At 40.8% G+C, this 14,637-nt stretch overlaps 2 protein-coding genes across 2 annotated transcripts in view; one reads left to right on the top strand and one right to left on the bottom strand.

The window, feature by feature from the left end:
• Window positions 1-991: 991 nt before the first annotated feature.
• On the top strand, window positions 992-6,182 carry tmem175 (transmembrane protein 175). Its single transcript, XM_070965250.1, has 10 exons — window positions 992-1,289; window positions 1,755-1,793; window positions 1,989-2,086; window positions 2,186-2,237; window positions 2,534-2,569; window positions 2,675-2,758; window positions 2,864-3,028; window positions 3,348-3,426; window positions 3,600-3,735; window positions 4,178-6,182. Exons 1-10 carry the CDS (start codon window positions 1,086-1,088, stop codon window positions 4,848-4,850), a joined length of 1,566 nt encoding a protein of 521 aa, XP_070821351.1. The 5' UTR covers window positions 992-1,085; the 3' UTR covers window positions 4,851-6,182.
• Window positions 6,183-6,851: 669 nt separating this feature from the next.
• Window positions 6,852-14,637, bottom strand: part of cds1 (CDP-diacylglycerol synthase (phosphatidate cytidylyltransferase) 1) — a 30,839-nt gene continuing 23,053 nt past the window's right edge. The window contains exons 9-13 of the mRNA XM_070964030.1: window positions 14,141-14,209; window positions 13,380-13,532; window positions 13,098-13,217; window positions 12,122-12,225; window positions 6,852-10,847 (exon numbers count right to left, since the gene is read on the bottom strand). Coding sequence (XP_070820131.1) covers window positions 10,712-10,847; window positions 12,122-12,225; window positions 13,098-13,217; window positions 13,380-13,532; window positions 14,141-14,209 — 582 coding nt within the window. The 3' untranslated portion in view covers window positions 6,852-10,711. The remainder of the gene's footprint in view (window positions 10,848-12,121; window positions 12,226-13,097; window positions 13,218-13,379; window positions 13,533-14,140; window positions 14,210-14,637) is intronic.

The raw sequence follows: 14,637 nt of genomic DNA, 5'->3' as shown, positions 1-14,637 counted from the left end.
GGTTCAATCTGTATTAAAACTAATTAATCCTTAAGTTTGTAATCATTATGAACAACTTTATTCCCTTTTCAAAGAAAAGTTGGATTCAAAATCTAATGGTTCTGATAAATCACGCTTAAAAAAATTGTTAAAATTATATAATTTTTAGTTTACCTGAGAATTTTGAAAAATAAAATTTAAAAAAAATATGTTTACAAGGTAGATGTAAGCAAAATTTTAATAGATCAATATGAGTCTTTTTTTCATGTGATATTTCATTGCGTTTTGGTAGTGATAAATTTGGGGAGAGGAAAAATATTCCAAAACTGTATGAAAATACAAAATGAGAATTAACTGTACAACTACTAGAAATGTGTACCTTGGATATTATACAACTAACATTCATGAAAAGTTTTGGGGAAAAGACACATTTATTTCAAGATGTTTCTAACTCTGACTTTGCACCAATTCCGTAGAATGGCCCATATAAAGTAGACATTTACTGTAACAGTGATTTATTTTTGTTCATATTTTTCACAATGATTGATCGGATTTCCAGTTCCTTCCCTGTTCACTTCAGAGTTAGCAGAGGAAAGCTGAATAAATATATGAGCTCTCCTCATCAGAGAGGAGATAAGGGCTACTGAGGTCTCACTCTTCCCTTTTATCCAGGAACTAAAAAGCCAGAATCAAGAGTCTGCTCTCAGTCTAAAAAAGTAGCAGAATGTCAAATGACTTTAAGCTGCTTATTCCTATAATTCAAATTTAATGATCAATGCAAATTTAGACTAATAATTGTAAAAGGTACGATTACACGAGACAACATCCAAATTGCTGTGGAGAGGAAGTATAAAGATGGAATAACTTGAAATACTCAAGTAAAGTATAAGTACCGTATCTTTCCTAAACTTTGACCCGTTTTAGCCACAGAGTGACTACTCATCTTCAATCAACGATCTTTGCTGAGCACAGGAACAACAACCAGGCAGCTACTTCCGGTTTCCCCGCCCTCATCAGCTGTTCTTCGGCTGTTTGCAAAGCTCATCGTCCGCTGGGTGCCTCCATGGTCCCCGCTGCGTCCTCTGCTGCCCTGTAGCACCTCCACCATGGCGGACAACGACGAAAGCGACATCATAGAGCACCACGTCGAGGAGGAGATGGAGAAGAAGGGCGCGAGGAGCCACGCAGCTTCCTCCTCGTTCCTGGAGAGCGTCACTCCGTCCGACAGAGAGGGCCATAGCGGCACCCAGTCATCCCACAGACTGCTGGCCTACAGTGACGCCCTCATCTCCATCATCGCCACCGTCATGGTAACTAAACGAGCTTTGCATCCGAGGAGCAGCGTGCGGGTGGGCGACGGGGGGGTCTGCAGACACCTGGGACCACGTGACACGAGGGGGCATCAATGCAGCGTCACTTTATTATTAGTGCTTGACTTTCTTAAACATGCAGCACAAACACAAGTGAAACCAGAGTGCATCCACTCAAATCATTTCATTTTGCTGCTTAATACCTGTGTCCCACTGCAGTTCAGAGGGAGGCTGATCCTCTGCAGCTCATCTCACAGCTGCAGTTAGAGTTTGTTATTTTGCAGGCTCAGCTTTTACCTACAAAACATGTGATAATGAGTTAATTATTTAATCGGAGAAAACAACAGGCCGTTTTCTCTTGTTACTTATTATGAGAGATCTGAGCCAGCATGGAAATCAGACTGTTGTCATGTGCCTTTCTCTGAACAGCTGACAGTCTCCTAACGCAGTGTCCTTTACTCATAGATCCTACCTGTTTCCCATACAAAGGTGGAAGACAATGAGGTAATGTCTGACAGTAATAACAGATGTGTAATAATGGTAGCATGGTGACAGTGTTCAGATGTGTTTCAGTTCAGTGTAAAGCAGAGTAAAGCAGATGGACTGCACGTCTTTGTAGAAGTGGTGTGGAGTGACTTTAAAGTAGGCGTCATAAGTGTCATAAATCTGTGTGTGTGTGTGTGTGTGTGTGTTTTGCAGGAGTTGAGGGAGAGCGTTCAGCTTCTGCTGACAACAAAAATAGCAGTTTACCTAATGACATTCCTGATTGTGACTGTTGCATGGGCTGCTCATATCAGGCGAGTCATTATTATTATTATTGTTACATGTATACATACTGTATAACAGCAGTTTTAAGATTTGTTATTCATCACATCCTCATTCTTCATGTTTCTCAGGTTATTTCAAGTAATTGTACGCATCGATGATTCCCTCGCACTGCTGAACCTTGTAAGTCTAGTATGAGTGAGTTCACAGTGTGTGTAATAACATGGCATTAACTGAAGTCTGAAGCCTTCAAATAGTAATCATTTTGAGTATCACTAAGGAGAGTTGGATTGCGAGTACATTTGAAATATGTTTTTGTGTCTAACGTCTAGTTTTATACTTTCCCAGTTTGCATTATATCTGTAACAACTGTAATGCTGTTGTACTTATTATTTTGCACTTGTGAATGAAACTTGGCGTCTCCGCTGAGCTCGTTTCCTTCCTCCTGATGTGAAGTTCTGCTTTCGGTTCTGTTTCAGGCCTGCATGATGCTCATAACCTTTCTACCTTACACAGTGAGTATGAGTCACAGGAGTCCAATCGATCACACTGCACAAATAAACGTTACATCAAGTGATGTCATCAACGCTCTCTAACGTACTTTGTTCTCATCTTTGCAGTTCTCTCTGATGGCGACCTTCCCTGAGAACGTCCTCGGGATTTTACTCTTCTGTGGTTGTGTGATGGTGACAGGCGTCATTCAGGTGGTCGTTAGCGTTGTTATTCAGAAATAGTTCTTATGCTGCTCTTTTTCAAGCTTCTCTTTCTGCGTACACACACGTCTTAATCCTCATGTCTTGTGTCTGTAGTCGGTGATTGTGCTGTACGCCTTCAGCCGGCCCTTCCTGCTCAACGAACAGATCCAGATCTCAGAGAACCAGACCTTCTACAAACACCACATCCTCAAAGTCATCATGCGGGTTCCCCTCATGTGCTTTTTCGCCAGCATCTTCTCCGTCATCTTCCTACAGCTGGTAGGTAGTTTTTTTTCTTGGACTGTGTGGAGATGCTCCGTGTGAACATCAGCAGGTGATTAGAAGGTTCGAGATTGCGTGGTGTCACGGATCACGGTCTTCTAATAATGGTTTTGGGCTGCAACAAATGATTATATTATTATCAATTAATATACCAGTTAGTTCTTTGATTAATGTATTGGTTTCTTAAAATTTCTTGTTTTGTCCAACAGAGAAAGCTGGACAGAGCAAGTGTTTGGGATTTGTGATTAATGACATTTAATAGCTGGACTGTTGAGGCTGTGAATCTCTTGTGTGATATTTTCGTTTCGTCTTCCAGTCTTACGTGCTGTTGGCAATTGTCATCTTCCTGCCGTACATCTCCCGGTCCTTAAAGTGGTGTCGCAACAAGGCGATTGGTAAGCACTAGACTGTAACATGACAGGTGGAGGAAGCTTCTCACACACACACATGCACGCACACGTTTACCTCCAATTAGACATGCTTGGTTGTGGATGTGGATTCATTTCAGAATGACACACATGTCGTGCGTCACCTTGTTAAAACATGAACCAAATCTTGTGCATCTCAGGTCAGGTGGAGGAGACTCCAGACTCCATGTTGTTTTACACCTACCTGCCCAATGAGCCCCTCAGCAAGGACAGGGTGGAGGCTTTCAGTGATGGAGTTTATGCCATCGTAGCGACGCTTCTCATCCTGGATATATGGTGTGTTTCACTTTCTGTCCTTTAATGGGTAGACATAGGACACATGCAGATTCTCTTCACAGTGTATATGTTGTGTGTAGAAAAAAGGCCAGGCAGTGTTCCAGATAAAAATTATGAAGACGATCTTATGCGTCATATGAACTCTGCACATGTTGGATTTACTGGAATTTTTGTAACATCTTCAAAGCTGCTTTGATCGACACAGTATCGATTGGTTTTGTATAAGTAAGTCAGGAATTTTGGAGATTTTGCTCAGTTTGCAGTAACATAAAACCATTCTGCATTAAAGGGACAGTTCACCCCAAAATCCAAAATAATTTTCCTCATAGGGAGCTCTACAGGTAATGTAGCTTTGATTTTGGGGTGAACTGTCTTTTTAAGTGTGATTTAATGTGTTAAAGTGCATTGAAGTGTGCTGAAAAACCTGGTTCCTCCCTTTCAGCGAGGACAACGTTCCAGACCCGGCCGCTGTGCAGAGGCAGTTTGGCGGTAGCCTGATAGCGGCTCTGCAGGGTTACGGCCCAGAGTACCTTGCCTACTTTGGTTCCTTTGTCACCGTCGGCCTCCTCTGGTTTGTGCACCACTCGCTCTTCCTCCATGTCACCAAGACAACGCGCTTTATGGGCCTGCTGAACACCTTCTCGCTGGCATTTGTGGGAGGTTTGCCTTTAGCCTACCAGCTAACACACGAATTCCCAAAGAACTCTCGCAACGAACTGGAAGCCATTCAGATTAGCTGTGTGATCATTTTCTTCGCAGGTATATTTCAGCTCGCTATTTGGGTTGTCGCTCTTTACAATGAACAAGAAACTCTGCACCCTTATGTACGTTATGGTGGACGCGAGCACGTGTTTATGCTAGCTAAGCTGGCTCTGTACCCCTGCGTAGCTCTGGGGACATTTTTCCTCACGTGTATTTTGAGTAAATTTAGTGCCCCAATTTTCCACTTGATGGAGATAACAGTGCCTTTTGCTTTTTTCGTGTTGAGGCTGTTGGTGCGAGTCGGGCTAGCTTTGCTACGGCTAATTTTCTGCCCTGACAGGCCAGACCCGAGGTCCATTGTGGAGGAAGATGATGATGAGACAAGGGTCCCGTTCAATGCGTTAGTGACCTAGCTAGCTTGAAGGGGAGTGGCCACAGAAAGTCGAGCTAACACGGCAGAAGAGTGAGGCATTATTGCGAAATGCTTGGTCTCTGAAAGAGTTAATGTGAGGCTTTGACATGGTAACCACGTGGAAAGATGACTGCTCTCTTTTCAGCATTTAAGATGGTTCAAATCTTGTGAAAGAACCAGTGCAAATGGGATTAGATGTGACCTCACACTGAAGGCAAAGTATGGAAGTTGTAGAGCTTTAGAAAGCACTCAGTGGACCAAAGTATGAAGGATACAGACAGCCAAAGCTTATTCATTAACTTGAAGAATATACAGTACTAAAGCTAGTTTGGATTGCTGAATAATCAACAATCATCTTCAAGGACGCAAAGGCTACATTTTAAATGACACACCATAAGGTTTGCCACTCTGATTTTATCGCTCCCAAATTAGTAAAAAGGTACAAAATGAGAATGGTTCTTTCTGTTTCCAGGGAAGCCTTGAGATCATGTTCATGCTAGTCAATGTCGCTAACTTTGCTGATTCTACACTTCACCCTGAAAAGGTTGAGTTGAACAGACAAAAAAGGTTTTTAGAATTATAGTTCAGTTTCTGTGCCAAGTTCAGTAAGATGAAGTAAGAACAGTCCGTCCAACTGCTTTGGTTTTAATTCAGCCTAAATTAAATAACTTATTTACTTCATCTGAATGATTTTTCAGAGATGATGGCTGAATTATTTCTAAATACTTTCTGAATGACTACTTTCTGCAGTTGACCCATTAGCGAACAGGCAGGGGGTTATGCGTGTCGTGTTCGGCACTTTAAACATTGCACTGAATGGGTTTGGCAACAAAATATCAAATTGCACTATTTTGGAATATTTTGATTCCGATATTTGTGTGTTAATCCCACTGGAATGTAACATCACCTTTTCAATTATGTCATAATGCTGTTTTATTTCTACTTTTATCTTTTAATAGGAAGACTGTGCACTTAAATGACCCCTAATGTTTAAAAAATAACAAAAAAGGCCAGATTGGACATGCTGTTGTTTTCATTGTCAGGTTTTCTTGAAAGTTTGTTTTTTTTTAAACCCAATGTCATTATATAATATTAACATCACAACTAGAGAGAGGTTTGTAAAGTTAGGTGTATACATTTATCCAGAAGGGGTCGCTGTTGTTTCTTTTACATTTTCCTGAGACGCTGAGGCTGCTGTCGTCACTGTAGTGACTCTGCTGTGATGTGCTGTTATGTGTGTTTGATACTGACTCAAAGGGAACTCAAATCTGAGATGCACTTTAATGGAAACCTGCCAGGTGACAGAGAAGGTTTCAATATATCCGAAACAACAGCAAAACAAACTTCAAATGATCACCTTTTAAGAATGTGAGCCTGTGAACAGCTTGTTTGTGATTAGTTGGACACTTGTCATTTAATTTTTTTTTGTTTGTTTGTTTTGTTTGTAGTCTGTTCAGGACGGAAGCTTCCAGAGACAATTGTGGTTTTTGTTTATGAGTATTTGTATTTAATGATCTGTTGGTTGACTGGGATGGGAGTGCTTTTGATTGAGGAATAAATGTAAATGTATTTGTTTACTGTTCATTATGAGACTCTTTGGTTCCAAAATAATGAAGGCATAATCTTGTCAGACATTTTCTCTGAATATAAACAAGTATCTGTGTATTTTCCACTGTTACCACTCAGATATCAGACTTTTTTTAAACTAACCTTTCTTTCTGTTGTCATCCGTCCAACATGGTGGCGTGTTTGTTTAGTCCCGCTCTACAGACATTCCCTCTCACAGATTTCTGTTGTCATGCTTCGGTGTTCAGCTGTTTGTGTCGCTACATGAGTGCAAATGCTGCATCTGCTCTTTTACACAAATCTTTGTTTTTTAAATGTCAAATCACAAACTGTCCAGCTTTGTTTTGTGAATAAATCTGAAATTGTTCCTTCGATGTGTAATTGAATTTTCTGTCTTATGTTCATCAGCACGTGAAACATAATCAACACATTGTAAGACATTTTAAAGAAAAAAAACCTTTATTCACCTCCGTACAGTAAACAGCTTCACAATATCCCAAACAAGATATCAATATGTGGTTTATACATTACTTTGTATTGCCCCTATATTAACAGCATTCGTCCTTAGTATAATTTTTAATCTTATCCACTCCAAAAGCTATAGATTTTCATTAGAAAACACGTCTGCTCAAAGCAAATCACACAAAATGTACACAAAATAAATTAAAAAGACGAGCAACCAAACATCTGCAGTGCATCATTACCTGACATTTGGGCGACTACAACTAGTTTTTCTTTGCTACATTAAGTTCGTGTACCTCAAGTTTTTTACCTTCATAACTTGAATACAAATCTAAATTAGTCCACATAATATCTTACGTCTCATTTGAACTAAAACTGTAAAGCTGCTGAGTCTCCAGTGTGCCAATGGAATAATACATTTAGAAACTGGAATAATTAATTGATATGTTTAAGTGACACTATATAAAGTAAAGAAATTTATTTATAATGACTTCTGCTGTTCATAAACACGATTTTTGCCAATTAAAAGTTGAATTTGATTACTGTCATTTAAGACAAAAATCCTTTCAATGGATTTACAAAATACTTTTTACTTTTTTTTACTAAAGCTGAAACAATGAATCAATTAACTGATTAGCTGATCAATAAAATACATCAGCAACTATTTAAATTTCTCATATTCTCTTCGTTATTCATTTAAGACACAAACATTTTTTATAACTCTTTGTAGTTTCCAGAATTCAATGTTTTTGAAATACCTACCAAACTATTTGCAGTTTAAATTAACCAATAATTGTGTTTAATTATTCCGGGTGCACAGTCCAGACTCCATATAAAACAGCCTTTAAAGAAAAGAACAGAAAAATGTGACCATCTGCTGTTTGTGTTGATTTTGGTCAGATTGCTTTAGTTGAACACTGCCCTGATGTCTGCATGCTCTGCTTCATCTTGTTCAGTATGTAGAAGAGAAGGTTGAATCCAGAAAAGCCTGTCAAGCAGCAGTGTGTGTTTTACCAGAGAGAGGGTTTAGTCACAGATTTATACAGTACAATACAGCTGGTCCCAAAAATCCACCCAGCACCCCCATTCACTTCAAATGGGGAAAATGCGCGAAAATGCACATCTATGGAGAAAACATGAACAGAACAAACCAGACAAATAAATTAAAACATCCTCGTCGTCCAACTGAAGGAGGTGAACAGAGCGCAGTGACACACATTGCACAGGCCACAGATGCACATGTTAGCACTCCAGTCTGAAGCCCAGCTCCAAACGCCCCTCATTTTTTCATTTCTCAGAACGATCGGAATATGAAGGAGACGGTTGCTTGGACCTGGGCCCTGGAGCTTTTCCAATAATGGAGGGAAATCAGTGTTAATCAGACAGTGCTTTGGTAAACATTTCTCTCTGAAAATATCTGGATTCAATCAGCGAATCTCATCGGCTCTGTCGGCCACCAGCGCAGCCTCGCAACACGCTCATGATGCATTGTCTCATTTATCACATGCGTGAACATGCGATTCATCGTAAATGCCACAGATTTCCTGTAGATTTAAATTATCCGACCCTTATTCTAAGGAATCAATCTGCAACTTGCATAAGATCAAAATATTGCTAATAAACCCACCGCCCCGAGTATCAGATTTTATATACTTCAAGATATGTGTGAATGCAGTACTGCATATACACACATACTGTACTGTATATAGACTCCAAATGTACTCAGATCGTGTGTTACCATTGATAAGATGTTATTCAGCAAACTACATTCAAAACGTAATAATTCATCAGTGATTTAATGTGTAAGACTCTGAAAGCAAGGTTTAGTTTAACAGTTTAACAAATATTGGGTTCGATGATGGGGGAACCTTCAGAGTGGTCTGATGCATCCACCCCCACCCCCACCGCTGCAGTGCAACTAAAATCATTGGTTAAATCGATAAAGGAAGCACAGTCTGTTTCTAAAGGAATAGCTCACCATTTAGGAAATCCGTTCATTCGTTTTCTATTTCCAGAGTTAGATAAGATTGACATCACGCTCATGTTTGTGCAGCTGGTCGGGACTCTAGAGCTCAGAGGTGATTAGCCTAGCTTAGCATAAAGACCGGAAGCAGCGGGAAACAGCTTGACCGCCACTATTCAAAGCTACACCACCTAAAGCTCAACAATGAACACGTACTGTGTTTGTTTACACAAAGAGAAATGTAAAAAATACAATAAGTGCTAGCAATAGTTTTCGAACTGGCATTTCTTGATGAACAACAGTTAATCCATCCTCTCAGCACTTAACTGCGGCGTCTCTGCTGGTTGCTGGCAACCTCGCAGTGCCGTCACACCGGAAGTAAGGTCATTATTTCCAATGTGAGGTGATCATCTGTGCTCTCATGGGCAGCTGTGTGACCCATATCTGTGGACTTCTACTTTCCGATATAGTATTAAGCATCCAAATGAGCTGCTTTGTGGAATTATGTGCTGCTCCTCACTGTGTGCACAAACTGTGCACTCGTTCATTTTTTGGGAAGTTACTGTTCGCCAACGATGTGTTAATTAGTGAGCTTTAAAGGTGAACTTCACACACAAACATGAGAGTGGTATCAATATCGGATCTAATTCTCAGCAATAACAAGCATATTTTCCAGCTGTCAAACTATTTCTTTAAATGCTTTTTACAATCTCTAATGAAGGGTCACCCTGCACATCCTTTAAAGCAGCGATCTCAGATCAAATCTACACCCCTACCTGTTAAAAATCTATATTTCTTCATGCTAAAGGCTACAGTTGAGTTAAATCTCTTTTTTTTTTTGCATATCATTTCTCATAGCTTAAAAGTGTTTTTCTTCCCCCCAGTAGGTCACACAAGTAGTTATAGTACGTAGTAGTTATTTGTTCAGCTTAATATTTCCAGTATATTTATGTACAATATATGATAACTTGAGCGTGGATGCTCGAGTGCTGATGCTCTAGTTTCTGTGTTAACATGCCTACAGTCAATCTTTATTGACTTTAAATGTGCGAGTTATTTAGATTGAGACAAAAAACTAAAAGCTAAAAGTTCACACTGTGGAAGAAGAGAACAAACATGGCTTAGTTTAGCAGTAGCCCAAGACAGGACTTTCGTACATGCTACATGTTTAGTTATGCTGTGAGGTTCAGGACCATTATACAGAGCATAGTCTATAAAACAGTGTCTAGAGCATGTTGGACAACCCTGCTGCACCACCCACACCCAAACCCCAGAATGACAAGTCCCAACAGTCTGTTTGCTGTAGCTCAGGTCCACGTGCCCAACACTTTGGGCCCAGTTTATGCTGGTAAAAGCATCTTAAATCCATTTGTTCAGATAAAGTCAGTGCAATATTTGCCGTCCACAGGGAAACTGCACATCCACCATCCACCCGCATGGAGAACGCTATGTGCTTTAGAGTCCGTTTTATGACACATTTCATTTTCAGTCTGTAAGTTTTTAGGATGGGGACTCGTGAAGCGTGTTGTTGTTTATGTGCTGGTCCAAGTGGAAAGCAACAAAGCGGCCTATTTTATTTTATTCCGTGTGTGTTGTTGGTATTGTGTGATTTTTTTTGTTTTTACGAGTTTATTCCACGTAGTCCGGAAAGTCACATCGGGTTCAAAGTTGTGATTTTGAGCTGGTTGAGAGTCGAATGAAGAGCTGGCAGTATGATGATGGATGCTCTGCGAGAGGCCTGGGCTCACACGCACTGTACAGCCATATTCAACAAAGTGTGTGTGTTGTGTGTGCGTGTGTACATGCTTACATAAACTTGCCAAACCATCTCACACACCCTCCAGTCATCCCCCTGTGAAGCCGGTGGTCTTTCATTCAGCCTGGCCAGCAGCGGGGGGCAGCATGTCCCTCTCTCTCAGGTGGGAGTGCAGAGTGTAGAAAATGCTGAGCTGCTGTTCAGGCTGAAGCATCAGCAGCTGCTGGAGCACCTTGCTCGGGTTCGGTCCCCTGGAAGACGACCATTAAAAATGTGATCATGATGGAAATAGGAGTGTAAATATCTCAATCTGGTGCTACCACATCTTACAACCACAATTTGGAAAGTGGAAAAACAGAAATAACAAGTGCAGCGGCTCATATGAACAAACAGAGGTTCTCAAAGCTTCCTTCATCAACAAGCCAGACACCATCAGCAAACCAGGATGTTTAACAGGAACTCTCTTCCGCTCTCTCTATAACTTTCAGTCCTTTTGTCGGAGTGCTACACAGGAGCAAACTACAAGGCAAGGGACAAATGAGCTGACGTAGCATTACCACTAGCGAGACAATCTGCCTGCATGTTTACAGCTGGCTAATAACTACTGGATGTGTGAGCTGTTACAATGCTATCGAATAACACACACAGACTGAGGGTTTAATGATGAGGATGAGGATGTTTCATGACCAATGACAGATGTACACCCTGAAGAATTTGAAGTAAAAAAAAATGTAAACTTTGATTAACTAGAAATTAGAGTTTGTATGCAGTCATTCATGACACGATACCCTTTATCATGTCATATTTTGAAGGGATGTTAGTTTGCTAGTCTTTATTTTTATATTTCAATATTTTTGCATCATTCAAATTATAGTTTGTCAAAGACAAACAGAACCTACTCAACGCAGAATGTAAATTAATAAGCTTTACAACATTTTCTCCTTTGCTGTGTTATGTGCTTCATCACTACTAACCCCTTTCTGCAATACAAGTAATGTTACCCAAGCTAGCAATGCCACCAAAAAGTAGCCTATGGACACCTTTGATCGTCTCTTTGGTCACATGACCCATGCCTTGAAGGTCATAGCGAGTTTCTCAAGGTTCCTGCTTACTCGTTTTTAAAAGACACAAAATGAATTTAGATATATGTCAGAAATGAACACCAGCTGCAGACTTTGGCTAGAACAATAGTCGAAGTGGCTGCTGTACACTGATTGGTCTGCTCAGTCAGTGACACTGTGTAATTTCTACTAAATACCACAAAACATAGTACTGTATATAAACACATTTGCATTTCTCTCATAACATGTTGCTGTCCTCATTACACTGCAGTAATACTGTGTTTTATTAGCAGTCCAGTAATGTTGCTGATGTTTTTCCTGACGAGCTGCGAGCACTGATGGGCCTAAGTGCAGGTCCACCCTTTTCTAATTACTGGTGTGCTTCTAAGTTCCTTCTACTTAGCGGCCATGTGAAGCTTTATGAGAAGTGATATACAAACAGTGAGCCTCCATCCTCTTCCTACCTGATGAAGCTTGCTATATAGACATGCGTAAAGGTAGCCATCAGGTACTGACAGTCGAATCGATCCATGATGCCACCGTGGCCGGGGATGGTGTTGGCAAAGTCCTGCAGGAGAGGAGAGACAAGAGCATCATAACATCAAAACTCACGTACTTGCTGAGTCTGGGATTAACAGGTGTGTGTGTGTGTGTGTGTGTGTGTGTGTGTGTGTGTGTGTGTGTGTGTGTGTGTGTGTGTGTGTGTGTGTCTGTGGTTACAGGCAGATGATTTATCCTGATTCTTCTCTTCACTCTTCAAAGGTATTACAAGATACTTTAAATACTTTCTTTTTTGTTGTGGTGCTGCTGTGGTGTTTCAATGCTGCAATTTGATCAAGATCACCTGTCACACACACATGGTGCCACTAGGTGGAGATGTGCTGCAAAGGCAGTCAGCAACATGCAGACGCAGATGCACAAACATTAACTGACTCAGCTGTTTGAGAAATGACTTTTCACATGACAGCAGTGGTGCCGCTGTGTCTCACAGTAGGAGGCTGCAGTTTACCTCGATAGCCTGCAGTAATGAGTGTGTGCTACTGCGTGAGAGATGATACAAAGCACTGGTGAGCTACCTGTCACCTGTAGTAATATCTCTACTCCTCACCAGTCGAAGTGGTACAGCTGGTTTCTGTGGTATTCAAAAGCCTCCCTCAAGTTTCTGCTATTACTTGCTCACAAATGAGCACAAGACACAGACTGCAGAAATGTTAACTAATAGCTTATGACTACAAAATAGAAAAACCCAAAGAGCTAATGACTCTTAAATCTCACCTGAAAAACAGATTTAAATGAAACACAGTAGAAAAATACATGATGATGACGAGAGACAAGGGAAACAAGACTAAACAATACCTCTGATGAAGGAAAGTAAATCACACATTTAGTAAACATGTTGGACAAGAGACAAAATAAGGGAGAAACTAAGATGTTATTTACTTTGATTTTGAAGGCTCGCTTGAAGCCACTGGCAAAGAAGCCGCCAAAAGGCCCGATGAGAGACGCGAAGGACGAGAGGAAGATGCTGTGGATCTGGAAGGGGTACAGGTTCACCGTTTTCTAAAAGAGGGACGAAATTTGACTTGATTAGTTTCCGTTACAATGGCCTACAATATGTTTACAGAAGTGAAATATTTAATTTAGAGCATACGTGATATTTCAAGTGGTCTTAGTTGCTCCAAAAGATTTTAAATCAAAGGAATGGAAAGGATAAAGTCTTACCCATCTCAGTATGTTCTGTACTGCAATGGGAAGAGTGTATTCCTGCATCACAAAGATATCAGAAGGCTCACACTCGACTGTAAACCCATTGGTCTCACTGTTGAAGCCCACGGGACACACAAAGTACTGGAACTGAGACAGGAGGTAGGCCAGCTGAGGGTAAAACAAAACATGAAGAGACCAGCTAACTCTCTGAGTGCATTGGGATGGCATTACATCAGCAAAAAACATTGAAGGAAGCATCATGTTTCTGTGCAACCATCACATGTGTGTGCAAATTTGAAAAATTCCACCAGCTACATGCTGATAGAAACTAATGACTGAGAGCGAAAGTGGTCAGTATATGTGGAAGATGCTGCAATGATGATTTTGCATCCTGGTTGGCACATGATTAAATCACAAAAATCCAATTTCCAACATCAAAGAATATTTTACATTCTCTGTTGAGACGAAAACTGCAGGCCACGTGACAGTGTGTTATGAAAGCACTGTCTGGTGGTTGTGAGCATGTTGGGAAGCTGCCAACCATGTCACACCCCAAACATCTCATAAATTTTCAGTTTCCCATCTACACTAGAATTTTAGCAGATGATCAATTTAGATGTCTCACTCTATACTAAAATGTGTCTCTAATGTCTCCAATGTGTCTCGCTGCAAAAATAGCAAACACAAATGTTTTAGTCTTGGGTACTTGGAAACCGAGAGTGGAAGGAAAAAGGGAGCATGTGAGTGAGGAGTCAAAGCAGATCTAGTGTACTCACAATGAAGCCAAAGACCACAGTGGAGAAGAAACCTCCGATGAAGCCCTCCCAGGTCTTCTTGGGTGAGAGCTGCAGGCAGGTTAGAGGCAGAAACAGAGGTCATCTTTCTCATGGCATGACATCAGCCTCACCATAAACTACACGCAGTTTAAAATAAACCCCAGCTCTGACTTACTGAGTAGCTCTTGTGTGGACTGATGCACAGCCATAGCCATCATCATAATTCTCTTTCATGCACTTACCCTGTGGGTCTGACCCTGTGGTGTTCAGCAAATTTGAGAAAGGAGTTCAAGAAAATACCCAATCTGTTCACTTTCAAAGTTGCATGCCTGTGTTCAGGTTGCACGCTTGTGTCACAACCTGGAGTTACTTATTAGCAGGTTTGTCACACTGAAACACAGCCAGTCTATTCAGGGCTGATGAGAGATCAGTTTGCTGTTGATTGGTCGGGTGACACAAGGTGCTCGTGTGCAGGAGAATATATGGAGCCAAACAAG

This window comes from Chaetodon trifascialis, chromosome 6, assembly GCF_039877785.1.
Source record: "Chaetodon trifascialis isolate fChaTrf1 chromosome 6, fChaTrf1.hap1, whole genome shotgun sequence".
Taxonomy (NCBI): domain Eukaryota; kingdom Metazoa; phylum Chordata; class Actinopteri; order Chaetodontiformes; family Chaetodontidae; genus Chaetodon; species Chaetodon trifascialis.
This window is presented reverse-complemented; position numbering and strand designations above follow the sequence as displayed.

Bases quoted from the DNA above. Each gene is read 5' to 3' on its own strand.
- tmem175 (XM_070965250.1), top strand. From the start codon at position 1,086: ATGGCGGACAACGACGAAAGCGACATCATAGAGCACCACGTCGAGGAG. The intron at 2,087-2,185 runs GCGAGTCATTAT...CATGTTTCTCAG, and splicing joins GCATGGGCTGCTCATATCAG to GTTATTTCAAGTAATTGTAC. The intron at 2,570-2,674 runs GTGAGTATGAGT...TCATCTTTGCAG, and splicing joins TAACCTTTCTACCTTACACA to TTCTCTCTGATGGCGACCTT.